At 31.7% G+C, this 27,624-nt stretch overlaps 4 protein-coding genes across 4 annotated transcripts; 2 read left to right on the top strand and 2 right to left on the bottom strand.

Annotated features, from left to right (window-relative positions):
- Nucleotides 1-3,299: 3,299 nt before the first annotated feature.
- Nucleotides 3,300-4,058, top strand: LOC108198780 (AP2/ERF and B3 domain-containing transcription repressor RAV2; the record flags this gene model as incomplete). Its single annotated transcript, XM_017366551.2, has 1 exon — nt 3,300-4,058. A coding segment is annotated over one exon (612 nt), but the record flags the coding sequence as incomplete, so codon positions are not given.
- Nucleotides 4,059-4,602: 544 nt separating this feature from the next.
- LOC108198779 (myb family transcription factor PHL11-like) lies at nt 4,603-6,034 on the top strand. The gene is made up of 4 exons (XM_064083839.1): nt 4,603-4,627; nt 5,222-5,374; nt 5,679-5,755; nt 5,846-6,034. Exons 1-4 carry the CDS (start codon nt 4,603-4,605, stop codon nt 5,906-5,908), a joined length of 318 nt encoding a protein of 105 aa, XP_063939909.1. The 3' UTR covers nt 5,909-6,034.
- Nucleotides 6,035-16,347: 10,313 nt separating this feature from the next.
- Nucleotides 16,348-17,767, bottom strand: LOC108198551 (zinc finger protein WIP6). The gene is made up of 2 exons (XM_017366305.2): nt 17,396-17,767; nt 16,348-16,794 (listed from the first exon to the last, which is right to left on the bottom strand). The coding sequence occupies exons 1-2, from the start codon at nt 17,765-17,767 to the stop codon at nt 16,348-16,350; spliced, it is 819 nt and encodes a 272-aa protein (XP_017221794.2).
- A 2,697-nt stretch (nt 17,768-20,464) lies between these two features.
- On the bottom strand, nt 20,465-23,353 carry LOC108198550 (uncharacterized). The gene is made up of 3 exons (XM_017366304.1): nt 22,798-23,353; nt 22,492-22,661; nt 20,465-20,542 (listed from the first exon to the last, which is right to left on the bottom strand). The coding sequence occupies exons 1-3, from the start codon at nt 23,351-23,353 to the stop codon at nt 20,465-20,467; spliced, it is 804 nt and encodes a 267-aa protein (XP_017221793.1).
- Nucleotides 23,354-27,624: the final 4,271 nt, after the last annotated feature.

Below are 27,624 nucleotides of genomic sequence, written 5' to 3'. Positions count from 1 at the left end.
CAGTCGAGTCTGATAATATAAAATTTGTAGAATATTCGCAATTCGTCTCCAAAATTTGAAATAATAATTATATTGAGTTTCTTTTACGGCATTCCCATGCAGATAATAATACCAAAGTTTCAGCTTATAGTCAAAAGACCGGGCTTTCATGTTGTTTGGCTTTTGCAGTGGTCCTGAACCACTGCAGTCTACAAAGCACGAGGTGGACGGGAACCACTCTGATATGTATATGTCCCTGCAAAATAATTGCCAGATTAAGTGGGTGTTTGTGTACGACTTAAAAGCCCTCTGAGTTTATAAGTTAAAAACACTTATTCGTACCGTTTGTGTAAAAAGTCAAGAAGTACTTATAAAAACGTATGAATGTTACCTTTTGTTTTACGACTTCTACTTTTTTTCAAACATTTTAATTACTTATAAGTTTTAATTTGCTTCTAACTTCTACTTCATTTTTTCATTTTAAGCTATAAGCAATTATTTTAAACTCACCAAAACGACCCCCGTATAGTAATTGGACCCTTTGTATATATATTGACAATTTGAACCATTTAATTTAAACCGTTTATACTGATTACTAAAAATGAGATTTGAATATATAGAATTTCACCTCTTTTTTTTCCGTAAACATACTAGAAAATTCACACGCTCACATTAATTAGGAAAAAACATATTATGGAATTGTCTTTTCCGCAAACTAAGAGGATCATATCGTGGAATTGTCTTTTCCTAATTAGTTTACAACAATATTAGTATTTCTCACAAGATGTTTATTGATCAGACAAAATTTCATAAATATGCTTGCACATTTTTAGAAGCTAATAAGGTATATCTTATTGACCATTTTGGTCATATATGATAATATAATAATGCAATAATATCTCAAAACAATTAAATTTGTGAGACAAAAGGAGGACAATAATAGAGGAGATGGGGCCATGAAGGATATTGATTTCTGGCCAGTTGCAGCACTGTGTTTATAATGCAGTGGTGGCCTCTTTCTGTCTATCTCCTCCCAGCAAGAAACAAACGATGTCCAACAATGGCAAATAATCTATAATTAAATTAATTTTTTTCCTTTGAAAATTTCATATTTATATAATTTATTTTGAATTAAATATTAAGGAGACAGTTTATATTGTTATTTAACAAAAATAAGTACTTTAAAAAAATGTAGATATGTATTTACTGCTTTTAGAAGTAAAGATTTATTGCCAATGTCTTCGAAAGAATTGGAAAATTTAAAACTAAATAACATACATTTGTTTTGACAAAAATTATAATATAATATTATAGAGAAAAGTTATATGGAGACCACTTTTTTTGGAGACCGTGGAGACCATTATGTTCTGCAAGTAAAATATTGCATAAAAACATTGCAAAACTCATAATTTTTCAAATCAAAACACATTATTTTGTGAAGTATGTACTAAAGATCACGAATTCATCAAAATTATTGAAGAACATCTATGTTTAATAAGTAGAATGTGTATATTCTGCAAATTGAACAAATGTTCTGCAAACTAAACATATTCCGCAGGACAAAACATTTGTAATATTCTACATGCAAAACATACATGATATACATGATATTCAAGATTTTAAATGATATAAGGATCTTTGTACAACTTGTTTTGCAAAATTATGAGTTTTGCAATATTTTTATGCAATATTTTACTTGCAGAACATAAGTAGTCTCCATAGTCTCCAAAAAAAGTGGTCTCCATAGAACTTAACTCTAATATTATATATTATAATAAGACTTTTCTCAATTTAATCATATGATAGGGTGGGTAATATCTTGGTGCCATAGAAATATCTTATTTTAGATAAATTTATATAGTCGAGTCGTTTATTCTCAACTCGACGTTGAACATCATTTATTTATTTGAAAAACCTCATATAACCTCAACATGTTTTAAACAAATTAAGTGGAGCCCGGGTTAATTCAGGCCAAGCTTGATTCAATTTTTTTCAGCCCTTCTCAAAATCAAAGCAATTTTTTTGATCGGAATCGAAAAGTAAAATTCGGCAGCAAATAGTTGCCGTGTTGATGGTTAGGGTTTAGGGAAAGTGAGGTGAACCTGGACCAATAAATACAAATAGAAGGATGGGAAAACAGGCGGCAAATTTATGGCAACTTTGCCCATATTTATACCAAGATCCATATCCTAGTGGACAAAATTCTAAGAACACGTACGCTTTTATTATAAAGCAAGTGGGAAGGGGATGCCATGATCGATCACAAGTCAGCAGTTGCAGCAGAACTTGCTGCCTCTAGTCGTGGGTAATGTGTTTTTATTTTGTTTACATGTTTATTTGGTGTGCGTGACAGAAAATGGAGGGAATGAAAGGTGAAAGTATTAGTTAGTTGAATATTTAATAAATTTGTTTCTTCCACCATATCAAATGTTTTCACTCTTAACTAGAATTTAAATTTTTTATTTTGTGAAAAAACGCTTCATTCTTTCTTATATTTAATTTTATCCAATTTTCATCCAACTTTCATTATACAAAATTTGTATATATTCATTTTTTGTCAAGTTCCTTCTATCCTTTATTATTTTCTTTTATTTTCAAGTCCTAAAACTAAGTAATACTCCCTCCGTCCCATTTTAGTTGTCACATTTGGTTTTGTGCCGGTCAAATTGACCAAAGTTTGACTAAAATTTATTAATATTTTATCAATTGAAATAAAAAAATATGTCACCGGAAATAATTTTTAATCTATTTTAAGATGTAATTTTTAGTGTTTTAAAACAATTAAAGAATTACTTATAATCTTTGGTCAAAATTTTTTGGTCAAAACTTAGTCAATTTGACAAATAAAAATAAAAATGTGACAACTAAAAAAGGAAAGAGGAGTATGGAACTGAGCTTATCTTCCGATTCCTCGATAATTAATATCGAACTGAGTTGATTTTTTAAGTCCTAAAACTACTACCAAGATTTAGTATTCATTTCTAACAACCATTTGTTCGAGATCATAACACTACCGTAAATCATAAATATTAGTGCATTAATACCTAAAAACAACAGCCGCATGATCTTACCAGAGACCGAGCTAGTTCCCATTCCCCGGTCGAGTACAAAAGCGAAATAGCATATTTTTTGTGAATAATATGGACTTGTCAATCTCACTCCAAACTTGCGATATTTTTATTTGACATATAAATCTTCTCATACACATACGTCATATATATAACATATTACAATTAATTTATTTCTCTCCCGGCCCCTTATATAAACTCAGCCACTCTCAAAACCCACTAGCTAGATATATCATCGCACAATAATTTTTTTCTTCCCATATCTTTTCAAAAACCACATATCTAGATGAGTTAGAGCAAAGTAAACGAGACAAAGGGTTTCAAAAAAAGATTAACGATGTTCATCAAGTTTTTAGATCTCGGGAACATTTGTTCGAAAAGGCCGTGACGCCTAGCGATGTCGGCAAGTTGAATCGGCTAGTGATACCGAAACAACATGCCGAGAAGCACTTCCCGTTACAACACGGAAACAAAGGCGTGTTGTTAAATTTCGAAGATTCGGGTGGTAAAGTGTGGAGGTTCCGGTACTCATCTTGGACAAGTAGTCAAAGCAACGTGTTGACAAAAGGTTGGAATAGGTTTGTGAAAGAGAAGGGACTGAATGCCGGCGATATCGTCAGTTTTTATCGATCCAACGGTGTAGATAGGCAGTTGTATATTGCTACGGAATCGGGTATCGGGTCAGGTTCGGGTGAAAATGTCGAGTCAGAAGTCCATCCGGTCCAGGCAGTTGAGCCGGTGAGACTATTTGGGGTGAATATATTTAGGGTTCCACAAGTTGAAGTAGACAATTATGGAAACAGAAATAGGAATATAGAAATTTCTAATAGTGGTAAGAAAATTAGGGTTAGTAATGCATTGTAGTAAAAGTGGAAAAAGCAGCTGAAAAAAGCTGCTCAAATTCAGGTGCTGCAGTCAAATTTGTGTCCTTTTTGTTTTCTAGCATTGTGGTAATAGATTTAAAGTATCCTAGGCTCTAAGTTGGTGAATGAAGCAAGCTTGTATGCGTGTGTTTCTCGAGACTTTAATTTGTTTTGATCGTGGTTTAAAAATCAGAGATTGAACTTATAAATCGGTCAAGAACTCAAGATATTGAATATAGATTCATCAGATGATTGAGAATTAATCGAACTAATTAATTAGATTAAAAATAGGAGATTTTAAAATCTATACTATCTATACTATACTATAATAAGCCAACATAAGCATAATTTGTAGTCCCATGTTTTGTTCCTATTTTTTGGTTTCGTCGTATTTTTATAGTCTCTCGTGAATCGTCTCTTGCTATACTAAAACTTAATAATATTGTCCTGTTACAACTCTATCTCCTTAAGTCCTAGCAGAGGTTTCGTCAAAAAAAAAAGTCCTAGCAGAGGTTAGTTTAACAACCAAAAACAAATACCTACACAAGCCACTGTCATCATCTCCCTCTGTCTCTCTCCATCTCGGCGACCTCTGTACTATACTCCATATTCTCCCCAACTTTTTGATTCTTTCAGCCTCAATCCCCAACTCTTTCTCAACGAGATTTTCAATCGAGTCAACGATTTAGTCAATGGCGCCTTTTATTGCTTTCATCAGTCTCTCTCACACACACACACACTCAAACACAAACGCTTTCAACACAGCTTTGCCTAATTTTATGTCTAATTTTCATTTTCTTGATTATATGTTTAGGGAGGCTTCAACTGCATGTACTCAAAATTGATGGCACTGATAGAGCAGATGAGCCGAAGAAAATAAGATTTTACTTCATATTCTCATTTTTTTTTCCTACTTTTTACTGCTTTCGATGTTAATTAGCTATACGTATACGCGGCCAGTGTTCTTTTTTTCTGGTTTTTGTTGGGAGTTATCAGTTCTCACAGGTGTTTGTTTTGATTTTTAGGGTGTAGTTTATTTGCAGAACAGGATTCATTGGGCTTTTGATAGGCCGTTAACAATGTAGGAAAAGTACTGTTTGCACCATTGTTTTGCTCTTCCGCTAGGATTCACGCTTCCCGCAAATGTATTTGCGAGTTGTTTTGTGATTTAAGTTGTTATGGATTTCATGCTCTTTTTTTGTATATGGTCTTGCTGATCTGAATGCAAATGAAGTTATTGCTGGAGTAACTTTGTTTCTATATTTAAGACATATTTTTGGAGTTGTTTAGAGTTAATTTGTGGTTCCTGAGATTTTTTTGGCGTTGGTGGTGGTGGTGAAGGCGGTTTGTATGAATATGAAAGTGGAGTTGCGATGACAAGAGATCCCAAGCCAAGGCTGAGGTGGACTAGTGATCTTCATGATCGGTTTGTTCATGCTGTCACTAAGCTTGGTGGCCCTGACAGTGAGTCTATTCCTCTGTTTCATTCATTTTCTATATTACTTTTGTAAGTTTATCGAGGCGGAAGCTGAAATTGAAATGACACGTACTGAAATCTAAAATAATAATCTTTTTACTGATTATTTGAAATCAGTTGGGTTTTGTCATTTATGCGAAGAACTCTGCTAATTTTTAAGAATAACATGACTGAGAACAAGAAATTTCATTGATTTTGTGATTCATCAGTGTTTCCCTCAAATTAAAATAGCCACTCCACTTCTAGTGGCTTTTGAATCTGTGGATTAATTATTGTATCTCCGTAATGCAGAAGCAACTCCCAAGTCAATGCTGAGACTCATGGGCTTAAAGGGATTAACATTGTACCATTTAAAGAGCCATTTACAGGTATACATGTTCATATGTTTTAGACTATAATCCTGTTTCCTTTTATAAAAATTTTATGTGACAAAGTTCTGAAAGTTCTTCGGGCAGCAGGCTTCCAGGAAACAGGATACGGTAGAGCAAAACATTGAGAACAGTGGTAAGTCTGTACCATAGTATAGGGTTTGTACAGCTTGCGGAAAAACATGAATTAATTATCAAACACCTCCATTAGATGATTAAGAAATGCAATCCAGATATTCCAGAAGTAAAATAAGAAAACTTGCAATAGGTTCTGATAATTTTGGTTTGAATTACCTATTGTGTTCAGTCGGCTAGAAGTTCATGTCACATTACCTCTGCATGATCATTTATTATTGATGGCAAGAGATCAAAGGGTACAAGTGAATAGGAGTGTAGTTGTGAACTTGCATTTTTATATTCAGATTATATGTAAAGGCCTACTGGGAAAGGTTGTTCAAATTTTGGTGAATGAATCCGAGTCACTAATTTAAATTAGTGGAGTCTTAGGCCAAGTATTATGTGTGTCATTCTATTCTTCCTCCAATTTACCCTGTCTATAAATATAAAACAGATAATATAACAACAATATTAAAATTTTAAAGTTAGGAAGGGAGTTCAAGGAGCACAACGAGGCCCTGTTCTTGACTGGATGCATCATTTACGGATAGCTATTGATGCAGTAAGGGGGTTCAAATAAGAGCTTCTGTATTCTTTCCTTTCATATCCAGGATCTACATTCGAGTTTGGGTAGTTTAACTTATGTATTCTTTCTTCTTCTTGCCTGATACTCGCTAATTATGATTTAGCTTTTTGCCAATATGTGCACTTTTTGAGCAGTTATGAACTTTGCTAATTAATAAGAAATCACTATGAATATTTTTGTATGCTGGTTTAGATTGGCACTTGAAAATATATTTTGTGTTGTTATATTTTGTGCAGAGGTTATCTATTAATTTCTTTTTGAAGTTCTGTTCCAGTGAGTAATTTAGTAAAGATATGGGAGCAGAGAATACATAGAACTCAAGTTTGCATTCAATACCTCATGAACCAAAGGATTAACCATGCATGTTGATTTTGAATTTGTCCATGGTTAGACTCTCTAAACAATTTTGGAAATTTGTCTATACATGATATCCTCTCCTCAAAACTTGCACATCTGGATCCTCAATTGGGGTTATGTATGTTTTTTATCTAAATAACATCACTTGGCTTATTTTAAAAAGCTTTTATAATACTAATATATGTGGTTACACGAAATCACAGATAGTAGCTGCATTCCACTTCTCATATACGCCTTCATGGGTAGTTCAAGAGACATTGCCATACGATAAGTGGCAGTGCTCTCTCTTTTGATGGGCACATTGCTACAAAATGAACTTGATCCTGAAACAAACAAACTTGAATTTCAACGCCTTGCACTTACTGCGACATTCTTTGCTGGTGTTGCTCAAACTACATTTCAGGTACAAGAAAATCTAACAATATAAAACAATGTGATCACAAAGGCACTAAGATCTTCCCCCTCATTGTCTATAACTATATTATATGCAAACTATTTTTTTTTGAATGGATTGTACATATCTGATGCCCATACATATTAAAGTGTGTGTGATTTTAGTGATTTGTGTTTATATTCATGTGTAGATGTAGAGACACAGGAATTCTGGATGCTTTCCTGCTGATCTCAAAACTCAGCAGAATGTCAAAGCTGTTTTTGATACTGCTATCAAGGTTGTACTTCAACCTCCAAGGATGAAGGAAATTGCAAGGTAGACCAGACGTAGAAGCTCTGGTTGATCAATTGTCCAGAGTATGGTATGCGGAGGTTGTGTTGCTTAACACATGCTGTTTTCAAATGGACCAAAACAACAGCCTTTTGGCATAGATCGATCTCCTGCAATTGCTTTATCAGTTCAACAGATCAAACTCTTCTCTTGCTACGTGTACATCAATGGATGCTGGCATGCATTATTGTAGCCGGAGGGAATTTGTCGATTTTGTGGAGGTTTATCTTATTCTGTTAACAGACAGATGAAAAGGATAGCCATAGGAAATTAGGAACTCATTCTTTCTCTAGGCTATGACTATTATTGTGATATGTAGATGTGCATATATGATGTCCGGCTATTTAATGTCTTTTGCTACTGCTGTTTAATTTGTAGAAACTTAATGTGATATTTCTTGCCATGGTGTAGTACATATTTCAGTCATGGATGTTACCAAGATCTCAAAATATGGAGTACTGATTTCTTGCTTTTGACTAATGCATTGGCAAAAAAGTCTGATTCATTAACTAGGAATTTAGCCAGTACTCTGTGGACATCTCACAGAAAAGTGTAAAAATGGAGAACAAGTGAATATTTGTTATGTTTCTCGTGAGAGTGGACCTCAGTTTTCAAAAACATTTTTGATTGAGATGTAAATAAAATTAATAAAAAGGATAGTAAGTCTAAAATTTAAAATAAAGTAATAAAAATGTGTATCAATATTTTGAATCTGTTCATTCAAATTTCAAGTAAAGTTAAATGAAAAAAGACCATGTACCCATCACTTTTAAAAAAAATTTAATTCAAATTCTAGGTATAAATGTATATTATATCATATTTTTAAAATTTTTAATTTAAATTTAACATGAAGTTGAATAATAAACGACGGTATACCTAGAAATGATGAAAAGTGTGGCAAATTAATATTTATTCGGTATGAGGTTCATGATTAATAATTAATAAATCGATAAAAGTTGACGAAAATAATGTAAGATTTTCTTTTATAATATATTGAAGAAATCAAAAATTTTAAGTTCAAATACAATTCAGAGGAACCTCTCACAAAAAATGAAAAAAAAAAAAAGGAGAAACAAAAGTAGACATTTCTTATGTTTCTATTATTTTTCAAAAGTATATTTGATCGAGATGTAAATAAAGCGTAACAAAATGAATAGTATGGTTAAAATTAAAATATAACAATAAAAATGTATATCACATTTTCTTTTGAATTTTTTAATTCAAATTTAAAGTGAGATTGAAAAAAATTATTTAAACATTGACATATGGAAAAAAGTTAATTGTTTATACTAATATTTTATAATATAAAAAGTTTTGTACAAGACAAACCTTCAAAAGTGCATATAAACAATCGATTAATATAATTTAATACCATCTTAATTTAATTAATGAAAAACACTAATAAAATGATATTAAATTTATAAATAATCAAATTAAAATTATATGGTCGCCCGTGCTTGGCACGGGTTATAGGCTAGTACTATTAAAGCCGAAACATTAAAAGTTTGGTCGGTCGGTCGGTACTTGGGCCAAAATACGGGCCTATCTATATAACCAATTATTCTGGGCCTATTTATATAGTTTGGTCGGTCGATCGGTACTTGGGCCAAAATACGGGCCTATCTATATAACCAATTATTCTGGGCCTATTTATATAAATAATTATTCTTTTTAATTTGGGTCAAAGTACGGGCCTATCTATATAACCAATTAATAATAATCCTTTTAAAACTGAAACATTAAAAGTTTGGTAGGTCAGTACTTGGGTCGGCCTATCTATATAACCAATTATTCTGGGTCTATCTATATAACCAATTTTTTTTTTTAATTTGGGCCATAGTACGGGCCTATCTATATAACCTGATAATCCTTTTAATTGAAATATATTACTTTTTTATATTTTTGACTAAAAAACTCAATCTTCTAAAATAACATTGAGAAACATGGTAATTACTTTTTTAACTAAAATATATTATCTTTTTATAAATTTTCCAACTAAAAAATTAATCTTTTACAATTAATACGGACATGGGCGACATATTTATACGTAAAGATGTGTGCCAAAAGTCTAAAAGTCAAATAATAAAAAATAGAGGGAGTATTATTATATTGGTCGGGCGGTCGGTACTTGGGCCGAAGTACGGGCCTATCTATATATATAACCAATTATTCTTTTTAACTAAAATAAATTATCTTTTATATATTTTTTAGATAAAAAAAAATCAATCTTCTAAAATAATATCGAGCAACATAGTAATTGTCTTTTTAATCAAAACGCTTTATCTTTTTTAGATTTTCTAACTAAAAAAACCGAGTTTTTACAATCAACACGGGCGCCATATATATAAAAATATAATATCATTAAATATAATTATTAATAAATAACATGTGATATTATTCAACCAAAATACATTAATAACATTATTTTTAAATACTCTAATGATCTCATATTAAAAGAAATATTACAAATCTGTCATATACTATATATTATTACACTATTAAAGCCAAAAATAAAAATTCACTTGGTTGGTCAGTTAGTTGAGTTTGGTGAATCGTTTGGTATTCGACCCACGGAGCTCTTAAATTTATAACATGTTATAGTATATTTTTTATTATCAATTAAACCAAAACATCAAATTTAGGTTAGTATGATGGGGAGGTATTTGGTTCATGCGTATGTTTTATACCATATTATTAATTATTATTAACTAAATATCAAAGGTTGATTGGTTAGTTTATATCTGAGTTTATAGGCCACCTTAAATTATAACATGTAAAAGAAAATATTTTAACATTCTCATTAAATTATATATGTTCGACCTAATTTTCAATTAGCCATTTGACGGACTTAACTATGAAGAATTTATCCAACTGTTAAGTAAAAAATTTATTAAACCATGTTATTCTATCATAATTTTATTTTTACAATAAAATTAGGTAACTTTAAAATATATATAATAAAATAACAAATATGTTAACCGCCCGTGCATTGCACGGGTTATAAGCTAGTATTATAATAATATTTGATAGTTTAGTTTAATTTACTCCATAATATAAGCTAGTATTATAATAATATTTGATAGTTTAGTTTAATTTACTCCATAATATATCACATAAAAAATTATAATAATTTAATCAAATTTTAAAAATTGAATCGGGAAGACATCTTATACAGGATTATTAATGAGGGATCATCGACCGAATCAGGAATGTTTAGGATCATAATTTTTATACGTCGTATTTCTTTTTTATTTTTCTTAAGACTTTAAATGTCGTTACATCTATAAATCTATGTGGAGTTGATGAAGTGAGAGAGCTATAATAAAAATATTGTGAAGAGAGTATGGGGTACCAGAAGAGAAGGCTGAAAACAATTGTCCGGGCTGGTAACAAATCATTGTCCGTTGGGCCTAATCCATCATTTCTTTCCCACCGTTCTCGATAGCGGCCCATCAATCACCGAATATTTCCCAATAATCTTACGTCTCATGGGGAGTAATATTATCGAAGGAGGTTTTTTTTTTTGTGATAAATTGGAGTTTTGTCGGTTAGAAAAATAAATATGAAAGAACTATCGTGGAGTTTTTAAAGATCACGGTTAATTTCCTTTTTACCAGTGCAGGTTATAATGATATTTAATAGATGATTTTAAACAATCCGAGTATAAGAGTATGAAGATTATTTTAAAACAACGTAGTAGAATATTTAATCTAAATTTAAGTCATTGTATATCTATTTTATAATAATATTATTTCTTATAAAATCTTAAGGGTAGAGATTGATTGGTTATTCTTTTTTCAAGAAAATGATCTAAATCACTAAATCATTAAAAAGAAGTAAATTTATACTCCCTCTGTCCCATTTAATTCTATACGTTTCTTTTTAACTGCTCGACACGCATTTCAATGCTCTTATAAAATATAGTTCCGTAACTTTTTTTTGAGATTTTCTTTTTCTGTATAAAAATATAACATCTAAACTTTAATACAGAAAAGAAAAATTTTAAAAACAAATTGCACAACTACATTTTGCAGGAGCATTAAAGTCCGTGCCGCGTCCCCGTCCCCCAATGTATACAATTCAGGGGGACGGAGGGAGTACTATTTATTTATACCAGATTTTTACATCCTAACACTTGAAATTTTAACTAGAGTATAAATAATGTGAATTTGAGGCGCATCAACAGAATACTCTCAGCTGGGACATACACATACATATGCATGTATGTATGTGTATGTATTATAAATATTTATAGACAAAATAAATATTTATGTAACTTTTCAGATTATATATTTAAAAGTGTTTCTAAGTAGATTTCAAAATCAAATAGCAAGAATATATATGATTTATTTTTATGAAATATAAAATTTTCAGATTGTGTCGTTAAAACGCATATATATACTGTTTATATATAATAAGTATGTACTTCCTCCGTCTCATTGTAAACATCAGTTAATTTAGAGCGTACAAAAAAATATTTTTTTATTATTTTGGAAAAACCAAATTGAATAAAATATAAATTATCAATTTTTATTCTTAAAAGAGAATTTTAAATAATATTAAAGGAAAATATATTTTTAATATCTTATGTCAAAATCACAGTGAGGTGTACAATGGCTATTGATCTTTTGCCTGTCTTGAATTTAGTTTTAGGGGGCTCGATTGCTACCGGCCACCACAACCGACCTAGTTATAGATGTGGTACGATATCATATATACACAGAGAGAACATCTTAGCATGCCTGTGTTCAGAATTCAAAGCAAGTTCTGTCAAAAAACAAGGTAAAAAAAAGTTTCAAACCAAGTAAAAGAGAGCATTCAAGATCAAATTTGATCAGAGAAAATAATGCACCATGTGTGTTCAGGCTAAATTTGTAGGTCTTCAATAAGGTGTAGTCAATTGATCAGTATGCATGTGTATATGTGTACGCTGACATTGCAGTTTTCTTAAAAAGAAAAAAGGAAATCTTTTTCTAAAAATGAAATTGTGCAAACGTTTATTTAAGTACATTTCTGAGATCAAATAAGTTGTCACTCCAACCTAAATCTATGTAATCAGTGTAAATCAATTGATTAACTCTTCTAAAATGTTAAATTGTTCGGGTAACTTTATCAATTTTGATAGAATCTTATATTATATGTAAGTAAATCTCAAAAAATGAATATCATATATAGAGTAAATCATAGAGTTTTATTCATTATGTTATGGAGTATGATATTTATATATAGGATCTATAATCAAGTTATGAAATTTAATTAATATGTCTAAATTTTTTTTTGCGAGAACGCCTCATTCTCCGGTGACATGGTGTGTGTACACACATATACACACATATATATATATGATCACACATAGAAAAAGTATAAACTAGTAAGCAAAATCAGCATAATTCAAATTAGAAATGGATCCATGCGTAACTGGATAAAAAATGTGAATATTATAAAGTATGAGAAGTTTTTAAGACATTTAAAATGGCGTTAACTAAAAATTGTTGGCTAGATTTTAGAAAATACTGATTAAGTAAAATTTGTAAAATAATGTTCTCCGATGGGTTTGCTATATTTTAAAAACGATATATTTATGATTGTTTGAAATTATTATAAATAAAATATCTTATTTTAAAAACGATATATTTATGATGTTAAACGGTGCTTGCATTTTTTCCTAAAGTGATAGTCATTTGGGGTGCCCACTTTTCTTATGTACTATCTGTATTTTCCATTCACCATCTATGCTTTTTGCTAAGGGATTTTTTAGTATCAAGATGATCTTTAGCATAACAACGGAGAAAATATATATTATATATAAATGTTCTTAAAATTGAAGGGTCCTAATCTTTCGAAAGCCCTAATTAACGTCCCAGGATTCGCCACCCTAGTTGAGAGATTATCAAAAGCAGAGATCATTCAAGTCTAACCTAAAAAGACGATGGGAAAGTGAAACCTAAAGAGTACGTAAAGACAGTGATACATGCCATGCATGCAAACACGTACGCTAGTACTAAAATAATGAACTACATTAAGACGATTAAAGAAGGGCATGCAGGATATGCAGTGAGAGTATACTAGCTTAGTAGCTTGTATTTAGCTGGCATAAATCGAGGATCGGATTGTCGTTTGACTGTGTGGCTCAAGTATGCAGAGAAGACGGCTTTTGGTGACACCCCATAACCAGAAATAATAATTTTTGTCCAGCTCAGGGAAAAAATAATGGATTTATGGTAATTGTTATTGACACAATGGAGTTTAAAAATGAACTGAATATTTATATTTACTCTCTTAAAATGTTAATCTTGTGTACAAACATGCATATCGTAAAATATAACAGAATATATATATTGCAGGTTTTATAGTATACCCTCGCCAATTAATATTCTCTATATAAGAATATTACTATATATATAAGAGTACTCTCGCCAATTAATATTTTGTATATAAGGTTTTATAGTGATTGATTTTAAAAACAACTTATATTTGAGTTGATTGAAATATATAGTGATCGTGATCGGTAGCCTTTAACGACTTTTGTTTGATAACTTTTATAGAGATTCATATTTATTTGATTGCTATTTAGATATTTGATTGCTATCAGATATAAAAGTGACCGAGCATTTATAACGATAACTTTTATATTATGTGCGATTACTTTTATATTATGTGAGTTAGACAAGAAAATTCTCAAAAAAACAACAGCTAAATGATAATGTAGTAACTACAATATGGAATATGTCTGAAAAAAAATAATAAGATTTGAACATAATCAGAATAATTGGAACAGACAAAATACTAATAGATGTCCGTATTGAACCACAGCTTTAAAAACGATTTCGATAAAACCCAATCTAAACACCAAACCGCTTTTCCCAGAAAGCGTGCCTCGCAACGGAGAAATGGAGTTACAAGGGAAGTCCATAATAATCAAAGGAAAGAGAATGAATGTATTTTCTTCTTATACTCTATTAATCCTTCTCAAAAAATATTATATTAGAATATAAATGAATTATACACCAGTAGGTGAATATCAACAATAAATAAGAGAAGATTAAGGGGTTGAAATCAATGAAAACTAAAAATGACGAGTACAAAAGCGAAGATATATGCACAAGGATGTTGACATTTCTAACAAGATATATAAAAGTGACCATTATCAATGAAATATATAAAAGCGACAAGATATATAGATGTGGTCACTTGTGTTTGAAGGAATTGAACCAAAAATTTATCAACTACAGTTACAATGCCACGTACATCTCGAGATCTTTTTATGATAATAGTTCGGATTATTCTTACGACGACACTGGCCTGGTTTGAATTTAGTTCGGTTTACATACCGATACACTGAATAATCGTGACGATATATAGATTCAACATTGGTGTTTCTCCTCATCATTATGTTAGAAATTTGATAAAAAATAATAATAAAGATATAGAGATAGTAGTTTTATATGTATAAAGAGAGAAGATACATAAAGATTACATTATATTCTCTTCTAATAAACTAAACAAAATACATGCAGTTTAAATAGAACTAGAGGCACAAGATGATAACACAAAAATAGCAACTAACCTAGCAACTAGCGTACTGGACTCCTAAAATACTTCAACTACCGATGACTCTCCTATAATATCTCTCCGGCTAATACACCCACTAATACTACTACTAATACACACGTAACAACTGATACAAACTAAACCACCTGGTAACAATAATTTATTTTAACACAAGTTTAGATTAAATAAATATTCCAACAATCTCTCCCTTAATTTAAACTTAGCTTGTATGCCCATCTGGCAAATTCTTCAGTGCCCATCTGGCATGATCTTTGTTGAGCCAATATCACTTTCTGTATTGGCTCGTGTGGCCTTTCAATCTGAGCCCCTATGGCTATTAAAATGAGCCCGTATGGCTATCCTTCACAAGCTCGTATAGCTTTTAAACAGAGCACGTATGACTATCCTTCACAAGCCCGTATGGCTATCCTTCTGAGCCCGTATGGCTATTACTTCTTTGACTGTATGGCACTTAAAATTTGCCCGTCTGGCACGCCCATCTGACACTTAGACTAAAGAAAGAACTCCATATGCATCTCATACTGCACATGATGATCTCTCCTGCATTTCATGGAATAGTTGGCACACACTATCAAAACCAACCTTTTGTCCTCACCCTTTCTTCTCCGGCTCCCTCACTCCAACTGCTCTTACGTACCTCCAAAGAATGGTAGGGAAGGCTGTTAAGCCTTGATACTCCCCTCAAGCTCTGATACCATGTTGAAATTTAATAAAAAAATAATAATAAGGATGTACCATGTTGAAATTTGATAAAAAATAATAATAAGGATGTAGAGATAGTAGTTTTATATGTATAAAGGGAGAAGATACATAAAGACTACATTATATTCTCTTCTAATAAACTAAACAAGATACATGCAGTTTAAATAAACTACATGCACAAGGTGATAACACAAAAATAGCAACTAACCTAGAAACTAACCTACTAGACTCCTAAAATACTTCAACTACCCATGACTCTCCTATAATATCTCTCCTGCTAATACACCCACTAATACTCTGCTAATACACCCACTAATACTCTACTAATACACACGTAACAACCGATACAAACTAAACCACCTGCTAACAATAATTTATTTTAACACAAGTTTAGATTAAATAAATATTCCAACACATTATTGTTAAAATATAGCATAAAATCCATTTGAGTCATTCTTCTAACATCTTAGGAGGGATTGGTTCACAACATGATATGAGAGCTCTGGTTTCAGAGGTCGCAAGTTCGACTCTTCGTCACCTTGTCATTGATTGCCCCAAAGATTCATCACACTCTCCCTCGAGTCCATCAGACGAATTAGACTCCTGGCGAAGCAGTGCATGGCCGTGGTCTCCAAAAGCTCGAACATGGTCAGTAAGTGATCTCTTATGCTTAAAATTTGTCCCACAGATACAAAACCAAAGCTTCCCGCAGTTCTTCTCGTGAGTTCTCCAATCTCCCTTGACTGCAAAAGGCTTCCCACATTTTCTGCACCCAAAGGGCTTGTCTCCGTGCTTTCTCTTATAATGTGTTTGCAGTGTCCTGAAATTCTTAAGTGGCTTCGCACTCGCGTGTTCGATGTTGTTCTTGCATCCCTCAGCACAGCAATAACAGGGAAGGCTGAGGACTGAAGAAATAGGCCTTGTCCTTTTTAATGAATTACGGCCTTTTCGATATTGAGAACCATGCCCCCACATGTGCATCTTGATGAATACATGAGAAACAGCAAAATCACAAATTGGTCAACAACAGATCATATAGAACATGAAAAGGAATTGATCTGAGTACAAACCAACAGAATTGTCTAGGTTTAGGATTAACATAATGTCTACATATCTAATTACAAGCTAATATAATACCATGTATATAGTGGCTGCATATTAATTATCTAAGTACTTATATATATCAGAAAATATGAATTCTAAGCTTTGATTAATCAGCAGCTGAAACTTTCGACCTAACACTAATAGTACAAATGATGTTTGAATATATGCAATAATTAATCATATTGCAGGCCAGATCATGTGTAGGGGCGGATCTAGTAAGAGGCACCTATCCCCTTAGGTAATTTTTTTTGACATTTTTTCACCTTTCTTAATTTTTCAAAATTATAGAAGCGGCACCAAAGAAATTGAAAACATATAGGTATTTTTTGAAAATTTGCTTGGTGCCCCCCAAGAAATTAAACCAATCTTAGATCTGCCCCCCAAAAAATATTGTAAAAGCACAGAAATTTATAGTAACCCAGGAAAATAGGTTTAATTATAGGACAGATCAAAATTCTGCATTAACAGTTAAAAAAACCTGCATGTTGTTGTAACGGTGGAATGTTTTATTGCAAACAGTGCAAGGAAACTGTGTCGACGGGACATTGATTTGATCTGGAGTGGGGATCCAATAGTTTGCTTGGCTAGTAACATCAACACTACTGTTTGGGTTAGCTCCAGTAGTAGGAGGGCCAATTACAGTTTCTTCCCCAGCTTGTTGATCATTGACATGGTGAACATAATTAGGGTTTTCAAGATTAGGCTGTGTTGGGTGATTAGAGGCATGGTGTTGACCTGGAGGAGCAAGAGAAAGAACAATGTTGTGTTCAATGTATTCCTGATCCTCAATATTTAAGTGACACATACAATCACTGGTTGAAGATGCGTATGTGAAGGAAGGAGATTGCATGGTGATGATATCAAGAGATGAAGAAAAGCTTTTAGGTGTTTGGTTGGTGCATGTATGTTTCCATATGTGTGTAAGGTGTAACAGTGTATAAATGCTGGTGGAGTGAGATAAGATTGTTTTGCACAAATATGTTCATTCCTTGTCCGAAAATTAGCTAGGTTTCTAACTTTAATTAGTTGTCTCACCTCACCCCTCCTGTGGTGTTGACAAAGCTCTTTGCAAATTTATTGGAAGTATTTCCAATTTTTTTTCCCAAATCTACTTGACAATTTGTGATTCGGACTCATGCACATCAATCAATCACGCAAATTAAATTAAATTGAATATGTTAACTCAAAAATATATTATTCTATAATAATTTTTCTTTATAATCAAATTAAATATTAAAATATATATGATAAAATTAAAATATTGTAAATACACAGTTTATAAGATTTATAAACTAGTATAAATACAAGGGTAAACTCTTATAATTGAAAATTATATAGGTCGTTATTCTTGTAGCTGCAGGGACCTAGGTCACTTCCATCAAATTTATGGTCGAACTCAAAGTTTTAGGAAAAATTAGAAGTACGGATCATATTAAAGTTCTGAGATCATATGAATTAGAAGTATGGATTATATAAGAATTGAGGGGTTCAACTGGTTCACTCTTTCATTGCAGAAGTTGAAGTTATTATGCACGGATTTTTATGAATATGAGTACGTCTTATATTTAGGGCTAAAATTGATCGTTCGACTCTGACTATATATAAGGAGTCGCAGGGTCTCCACTAGTGAATTATTGTATAGTACTCCCCAGTGTTTATTAATAGTATAACCCTACAGAGTACATGAATGTTGTGGACGAATTTGCATCAAACTTGCTCATGCTCATCGTTCTCTGGACCTGATCAAGTACATGCATTTCAGACACGTTTTCCCGGGAAAATCACTAATGCTATTGTTTACTTCATGTAAGATCCAGATCAAATATAAATTATGTTTAAAACTGGAGCAACGAAACTTGTAACTATATATAGCTAATACTGATTTGTCTTTGAGTAATTGTCTATATGAAAACCAGAAACCTTCACCTTCAGTGGATTGCCAAGGTAATCGAGTTTATAAGTTCACGAGCCCTAATCGAGTGACAAGGTCTTTTAACACATATTTCATCAGTCCCAACAGGGTCATTACGTTATCTTTCGTCACGCATCTTGAGACTCTCTTATAATATAAAGTATAGTTTCATAATATTTTTTTAATTTTTTTTACTGAATAAAAGTTTGACGTTTAAACTTTTATTAAAAATATAAATAAATTTGAAAAACACTATAAAACTATATTTCATAAAAGTCTCAAAATGCATGGAAACTTAAACTATTTTGGACGGAGGAAGTATCTACAATATACATTCATATTAATCAAAGTCCCCTTTGATCTGGAGATAAATATAAAACACATACATAAGATAAACCTAATAATGCTTCTCTAGCTACCAATCACTGACAAGTGTTGCTATGTTTCACAAGTTCTGGTCTATATATATAAAGGGTTTGTGTAGTTGCTATTAAGTGTCACAACAGATCACTGACTGGAGTAGTACGTTGTACCATTCATCTTCCTTTCAATTAATGATAAGAGGTACGACGTTGTACCACTCATTCAACTTTTCGTCATTTCATCGAAGACCAGTCCGTAAAATGTACAATTTGTGAATTATTAAGACAGGTTTATAATGAGTTTTCCGTATATTTACATCTTGATAGATTCAAGAGCTACCCTATGCTTGCCTAGACTCCGATCGTCTGTGAAGAGATAGCAGACTTACAAGCTGAGGAGAAGAGATCAGTTGTCTTAATTTTTCATTAGTTTGATGAGAAGCTGAGTTTCACTTAAAAAAAACAGGACAAAACGACCGTTTTTCTTCTTAAAAAACGGTCCCTGTTTTTTTTGTAGTGTTTATTCTCTTTCGTGAAGAATAATAGGAAGCAATATAGGAGAAGATATTTGGTGTGTGTATATATAGGACATAAGAACAATATATACAAATTGATTATGCATAATCAGGGAAGAAAGAAATCGAATGTGCAATATCTTCCTAGCATTAAAAGAAATTTGTGGAAAATCAGTTTTTCAGTAACGAAATCCCTTCAAGAAAAATCGCTTAATTACTTTGCCCGATGTGAGTAGTGATCATAACTCATAACTACGAGGACATAAAAGCATAATAAATACTCTCTGTTTTAAATTACATGTTTTTTTCAAAAAAATTACGTATTTTAATCATATTTTTAGTGTCTAAATATAATATATAGATTAATATAGTTGATTGTGAAAACATATAAAAATATGTTATATAAAATTAATTTTGAAAAAAATTGAAAATATTAAATATGGATTACAGTATATTGCTAGTCGAATAGAACAATAAATTAAACATTTTTAAAGAAAAATGAACATTTTTGCTCAAAAAATAAAAATAAAAAATGAACATTTAATTAGAACGGGGAGATGGTAAGAGATTAATAACCGTTAGAGCAACTCCAAGGGCTCTCACCCCTTGTGTATATCTGACGTGGCTTTGTATATTTACATAATTGGGCCACTCCAAGGCTGCTTCCATATTCTCCAAAATTTTACAGATCTGTATATGGCTTCTCCAAATTCACTAGCCCAGCCCATTCTCTATAATCTCTCCACATAGACTCCTGCCTATTCTAAACTCCCGCTCTCTGCTTTTTCTTCAATTCCCGGCAAATCTTCACATCTTTCTTGAAGACCAGCAATTTTCTAATAATTCACATAAGAGCTTCAGGTCTACAGAAAATCTACATCAAGGTATGTTCTTTACAAATTTAATTTCATGTTGTGCATAAAAAGGGAAAAACTAGGGTTATCCTTGTTTTGATTTACTTTTTCTGTTCCTGCAGTTGAATATGTAAGTGTTAAATTCATGTTTCAATCTTACTTGTAATTATATATTTTGGGAGATTTCGATTCAGGTTATGTATGTAATTATATATTTGGGGCTTGTGTAATATCATGAACTTGTATGATTATGCTTAGTTTGGACTTAGAAATTTTATACTCCGGATTTGATGCATTTGTTGTAGTCTGTTGTCCTAAACCAAGAAAAGAAAATATTGACTCCATAAACAAATTTAGTTATAGAAGAAATCAAGAATCTGGTAAAACACCATATGTTCGATACATATGTACATTTGTGTTTTGTTTATTTTGAATAGTCTAACCTGTAAAACTAGTTGAGCTCTCATATTGTATATCGTGACTTGATAAATTGTGTTTATTGTAGAAAATGGATTCCTCCTTAATTCAATTGCTTAATAATGGGGTATATAATGAAGAGATGAGTTCGGATTCGCCTCCATTATCACAAGCCCAAGATGTAACGAACAAAACGAAAAAGGCAAAGGGCCGGTCAAAAAATTTCACGATTCAAGAAGATATGTTACTTATATCCGCGTGGAAAAATGTGAGTTTGGATCCAATTCAAGGCAACAATCAAACACAACAAACATATTGGAGTAGAATAACAAGCTACTTCAACGAGCACAAAACATTCGAAAGTGAACGGAGCTCAAGCTCTTTATGTAATCGTTGGTCATCGATACAACTTTGTGTGAGCAAATTTCAGGGGTTTTGTAATCAAATAGACGGAAGAAATCAAAGTGGAGTCGGTGAACAAGACAAGGTACTTGTACTTGTATTAATTTGCAGTTTATCACTTTGTTTGTAGCATTGTTTTTGTCAAATTCTGCGTATCATTGGAGTAGTTTTCTGCAGAAATTTAGTGAGAGAATTCTGCTGCAATTATCAGCAGGTTTGTATAGAAATATGCAGGAATTCTCAACAGTTTTGTTGCAGTTTTCTGCATAAAAAATTCTGCAGCAGTTTTAAGCCATTTTCTGTGATTTTAGGCCATTTTATGCAGTATTTTTTGGCCATTTTCTGCAGTTTTTTGTAGCAGTTTTTATAGCAGTTTTATGAGCTTTTTCTGCAGTTTTTTATAGCAGTTTTTTCAGCACATTTCACAGCATTTTCTGCACAGTTTGCAACAGTTTTGAGCTATTTTGGACAGTTTTTTAGAGCAGTTTTTTAAAGCAGTTTTGTAGAACATTTTCTGCACAGTTTGCAACAGTTTTTAAGTTCTATGTGCAGTTTTATCCTCATTTTTTGTACTAAATTGTGTTGATTTAAATCTCAGATTCGTGAGGCATGTGAGATGTACCAAAATATACAAGGCAATGCTTTTCCTTATATGCATTGTTGGACGGAATTGCGACATTCACCAAAGTTTGCATCCAATCAATCAAAATCCAAAAAAAACAAGACATCTCCAAATGACAAGTCTTCTCCCACACCAAAGAAGATGAATTTAAAGTCCTACTTACTGAAATGAAAGAAAGCCTAACGGTCACAGCACAACAAAGAATGGAGGCATTTGATAAAGTAGTCAAAATGGAGGAGGAAAGACATGAATGGAAGAGAGCAAAAGAAGAGCGAGAGAGACAATTATATGAGACCTCCATCATGGAAAAAGATACTAGTGCCATGGAGCCTCATCTTGCTAGTTATTATAATTCTCTCAAAGCAAATATCTTAAAAAAATTTGCTTAGTTCAATGGAAAGACATGTTATTATTATTTAATTGAAATGATTACCATTAAGAAAAATACAATATGAAAGTACAATACAAATACAACACTATTACATATCACCCTAGTTGCCTCTTGTGCAGCAGCAAAATACTTTCTCTTATTACCTTGAGGAGCTGAAATAGTTTTAACAAAGGTAGTCCAAGAAGGATATATACCGTCAGCGAGATAGTATCCCATCTTATATTCATGCCCATTGATACTAAAATTAACTTCAGGTCCACGACCTTCTGCTAATTCATTGAAAACATTAGATCGATCCAACACATTGATATCATTTAAAGATCTCATGAACTGTATAAGCTCCTTGCCATGCAGTTGGACAATTTTTCCACTTCCAGTGCATACAATCAATGCTTCCTAACATACCTGGAAAGCCGCGTTGTTCTGCAAATGCCAATAATCTTGAAGTATCTTCCCTGTTTGGCCTTCTCAAATATTCAGGACCGAATACTTCAACAATTGCTTTCACAAATCTTTTAAGACCCTCGATAGCTGTACTTTCACCAATCCTAATGTATTCATCAACGGAATCTGCAGCCGTACCATAAGCAAGCATTCTAAGTGCAGCTGTAATTTTCTGTAGGGAGGATAATCCACGAACTCCAACAGCATCAGTTTTTTGAATGAAATAACTATCATGAGCTGTAACTGCTCCTTCAATCCTCAAGAATAGCAGCCGACGCATCCGAAATCTTCTACGAAACATTGTTTCTGGATATGTTGGATTATCGGAAAAATAGTCACGATAAAGTCGAGCATGACCTTCTTCTCTATTTCGATTGATGACACGGTGATTTAGTGTTGAACCACCATGTTGTGAAGCTGAACTTTCATTGTGAAGTTGTCGATATTGTTGAACAGCAGTAGTCATGGTTAGCATTTGTTCAGCTTCTTCTTCTTCGGCTCTCATCATTTCACGCATTAATCGGATAATATTTGACATTGTGTTTGCAAGTATGATAAATTTGAATTGAATTGTATCTAAAAATTTACAAGTAGCCGTTGTAAATATAGTCGTTGGAATTATAACGGTTTAAAATATAGCCGTTGCAATTATAACCGTTGAAATTTGAATGTGAAATAAAATTGATTTTGAATTATAGATAACTAATATGAAGAATACCATTGGAGACACACACCTTTTTGATTATCTATAATTTAAAGAATCATTATTATACATTATTTTAGATAATCAATATAGAGAATATGGTTGGAGTTAGGCCTGTCAATGGAGCGAAAATCCGATCCGACCCGATCCGATCCGGGGTCATTTTAGCGGATATGGATTTAACAAAAAATATCCGATCCGAAATGTGATCCGATAAGAAAAATCCGATAATAAATGGGTTGGATATGGATTTAGTGTGATCCGATCCGTTTATAACCCGATCCGGTTAATAATTAATTAATTAAATATATATATATATATATATATTATATAATAATATATTTTATTCCCGATAATATTTACAGAATGAGAGATTAGTTAGTTATATTTAATTTAGTTACTACAGATTGACATAAACACTTAGAATGGGGCTAATATGCAGCAATGCAATGGTAAAGATTCCGCTTGCTGGTCCATAATATAGTCTTTTATGTCTCCTGCCAGTCACCACTCCCTAGTGTCTTCTTTATTTATTTTTGATGTTTACATTCTTTATTTATTTTTTCTGGTATTTATCTTCCCATTTTGGCATTGTTTTTTAAGATTAGACAACTAGACTTGGCTTTCATTTTTCCTTATTTTGTTTAGTGCATTCTTTAATCTTGTATATAATAAATTCATTTTTATATGATTTAACATCGAAATAAATTCATTTCTACATGATAAATTCAGTTTTTATATATAGTAAATGGATCGGATATCCGATCCGAGATCCGTGATCCTAATGGATATGGATATGGATCGGCTTAAAAAAATCCGGTCCCGATCCGATCCGAATCCGAATCCGATAAAATAAACGGATATGGATATGGATTTAGGTCGATCCGATCCGAACCTGATCCATTGACAGGCCTAGTTGGAGTTGCTCTTATGAAACTATCTAATTACCTATTTGGGCCATGGTTGCTTTGATCAAGGTCATGAGGTATCTCATGTACATTACGCCTGCTAATACTGAGAAGGCCCAACACGAGCACCGCTTGTTGGCCTCGAGGAGCTCATCTTGAAGTTCATTTCCTGCTTCTTGATAAGAGATACCCTCTTTATTTATACTAGCCTTTAACCCGTGCGAAGCACGGGCGATTATAGAATTCGTAATTTTTTAATTATTATTTAAATTTTACATCATTTTTATTAGTATTTTAGTATTAATGAATTAGATTTTAACCAGATTATATTTATCAACTGATTACATTTTTTGGACGACTATGAATTATACCAATATCGATTTATTATAATATAGTATATAAATAATATATACATTATATTTAAAAGAATAATGGTGGAGTTTTTTTTATCTTGTATAACATCACAAGTGTTAGTAATTTGAACGGTATAAAACTCTTTAATATTGTAAGAGTAAGAGAAGTCTACATGTCACCCACTTGTAGTTATAAAAAAGTGACCGAACCAAAATTTTGTACGACTACAAATTAAACCTATGTTGCCTTATTATATTATAGTATAGATTTTTTATCACATGATGTTTGACGACACACTTTAAGTGTAGTCAAAAATATTAATTTTGAAAAAAAATCTGAATAGACATATGTAATCAAAAATTTTAAATCACAAACAAAATCAATTAAAAATAATATTTAATTTTTGTTATCCGGTCATCACATCTAAATTACAAGTCAAAAATGTTGTATAAAAAACAAGGAGTAGTTTTTTTTGGTTATTTGATATGAAATGAATTTGGTTATATATTCATTATGTTAGGAAGCCGGAAGCGTCTATAGAATTGTAGAATTGGAATGTTTGAGTTGAATAATGATAAGTTTCAGCGATAAGGTCGAGTTGATTATTTAGAAATTAGAAGGATATGCTAGAGAAACTGTCAGCTAATAAATAATAAAAATTTGTTTACTTGTGATAAACTCTTTTGGAATTCTGGTTATAATATTGAATATCAAAGAAAAGACTTTGATGTGAGACTTTGATGTGATAGCAAATAAATGACATGTTAAAAGGCCTCGTCACTTCTTGGAAATTAATCTTGCAATTTCATATTTGAAATTTGTTTGTGTGAATTTTAAATAACAATTTATGATTTATAGTGACATATTGTGATAAGTGTGTAGGTTAAACTATCTGTTTGAGTAATTATAGAAGACTTATGATTTAATAAAATTATAATAATAAAAACAATTGTGATATGTGAGTTATTTGAGTGATGAATTAAATTATATTAAAAGAAATGAAAAAAAAGTTGTTCAAAAAAAGAGCATCCCACCGACTTCGACTTCTGATTTTAAATCAAATTCTGAATTTTTTTTCCTTTTAAATTATTTAAATATACCATACAAGTATATATCTATCAGTTCAAAATCGAAAATGACTTAAAACTCATAAACCCCGCCTAGAGGCTCTTCACGTGCCTTTTCACTTCTCTCAGTTAGGGGTTTGTTTAGGCGTGTTATTTATAAATTGTTATGAACTTAAAAAAAGTGATAATGCTAAATTTAGATAATTATTCAAATATTATTTTAATTTTTATATGTTTAAAATATAATTTAAAAATTAATATTTTTTATCAGGTTGAATATTTAAGTTTATTCAGAAAAAATCATTATAAATATATCAAACAAATTTTCACCTCTTTTTCGGTAAAATATATCTTGTTCATATTTGTTTTTTTTTTGATAATTTTAACTTATATTTATAATTATTTGATCTGAAATTTTCTTGGATCGAGTAAGACTTGAACAGGAGGTTGGGATGTAACATAGTTAAAATGAAAGAAGAAACGTGTAACGTAATTATGTCGACACAAGCATTAGCAGTACAGAAACCGATAAACGTACAACCCAAACGGAGAACGACTTGTTTACAAGAATACTGTGGGATGGAAAGGGACCCTTGAGTGACCCCAAAAGCTACATATTGTGGCTCAAATGTGTTATCGTTGTTTATTAATTATACATATCTTCAAGATGAATTTTACGAGTCCTAGTAATTTGCTCTAAGAGAGGAAGGGACACTTTGTGATTCTTTAAACCTAACCTAGACTAATCTAATCTGTATACTTGACTACTTGTATTATTTGATCTTATCTCGAATTTGATGGCCAATGTCATTTCCAGCTAGACCTAAGAGAATATTCAGCCACAAATGCTCCGTTCTGTGTCGATAACAACTTTTGAAATTTATTAATCATACATTTGTTTGTACGCGACGCCCTGACTTCGATCCACCGATCCATGCTGTATGATCTTCCTGCCTTCTCTCCAATTTATCCTTTTCCGATAGAGTAGTGCTAGGTGCACATAATTATGTACATAAAATTTGTACATAATGATATGGCAATTGAGGTTGAGGGTTTTAATTGGGGTGGTTGATGTGAATATAGGGGCACATTCCAATTAAAACCTCCCACATGTCATTATGTACACAATTCTGTATATAATTATGTGCATCAAGCATTTTCCTTTCCGATATAATTTTAAAATAAGTCAGCCATATATAACCTTGGGTCTAAAGAGATTTACTCAAAATCCGTCTCATCCAAAGGTTTATATCTGAGTTGGACACTAAAATTAAGAAAATAAATAAAAGATAAGAAAATTGATAAAAGTGGTGCAGCTGACTCATATTTTAATTTTAATTATATACTTATATATAATAAGCGTAAGGGAGATAATTTGGTTGCATGGTCCTGTGGTCCAAAAACTTATCATCCGTTGGATCGTATATTGAACAAATAAGCACCGTTAGATTAGAACAAAATTAAATTCTGTTCTATAAGGAAACTGGCATCTACTTGCATGTTTATAATTCCTTTTCTGAATTCAACACAAATTCTGTCTTTCATGTGTTTTTGGTTTTTTTTTAATTTAAAATAAATATTTCCTACAAATTTTAATTGTGGAATCGTATAAATCACACCGTCACAAGATTATTTTTATTCATCGGATCGTATATTGAACAAATAAGCACTGTTGGATTAGAACAAAATTAACTTTTGTTTCATAAGACAACTGATATCTACTTGCATGTTTATAAATCTTTTTCTGAATCCAAAA

This window comes from Daucus carota, chromosome 8 (genome assembly GCF_001625215.2).
Source record: "Daucus carota subsp. sativus chromosome 8, DH1 v3.0, whole genome shotgun sequence".
NCBI classification, from domain to species: domain Eukaryota; kingdom Viridiplantae; phylum Streptophyta; class Magnoliopsida; order Apiales; family Apiaceae; genus Daucus; species Daucus carota.
The sequence above is the reverse complement of the archived record's forward strand: the minus strand, read 5'-3'. Positions and strand labels throughout refer to the sequence as shown.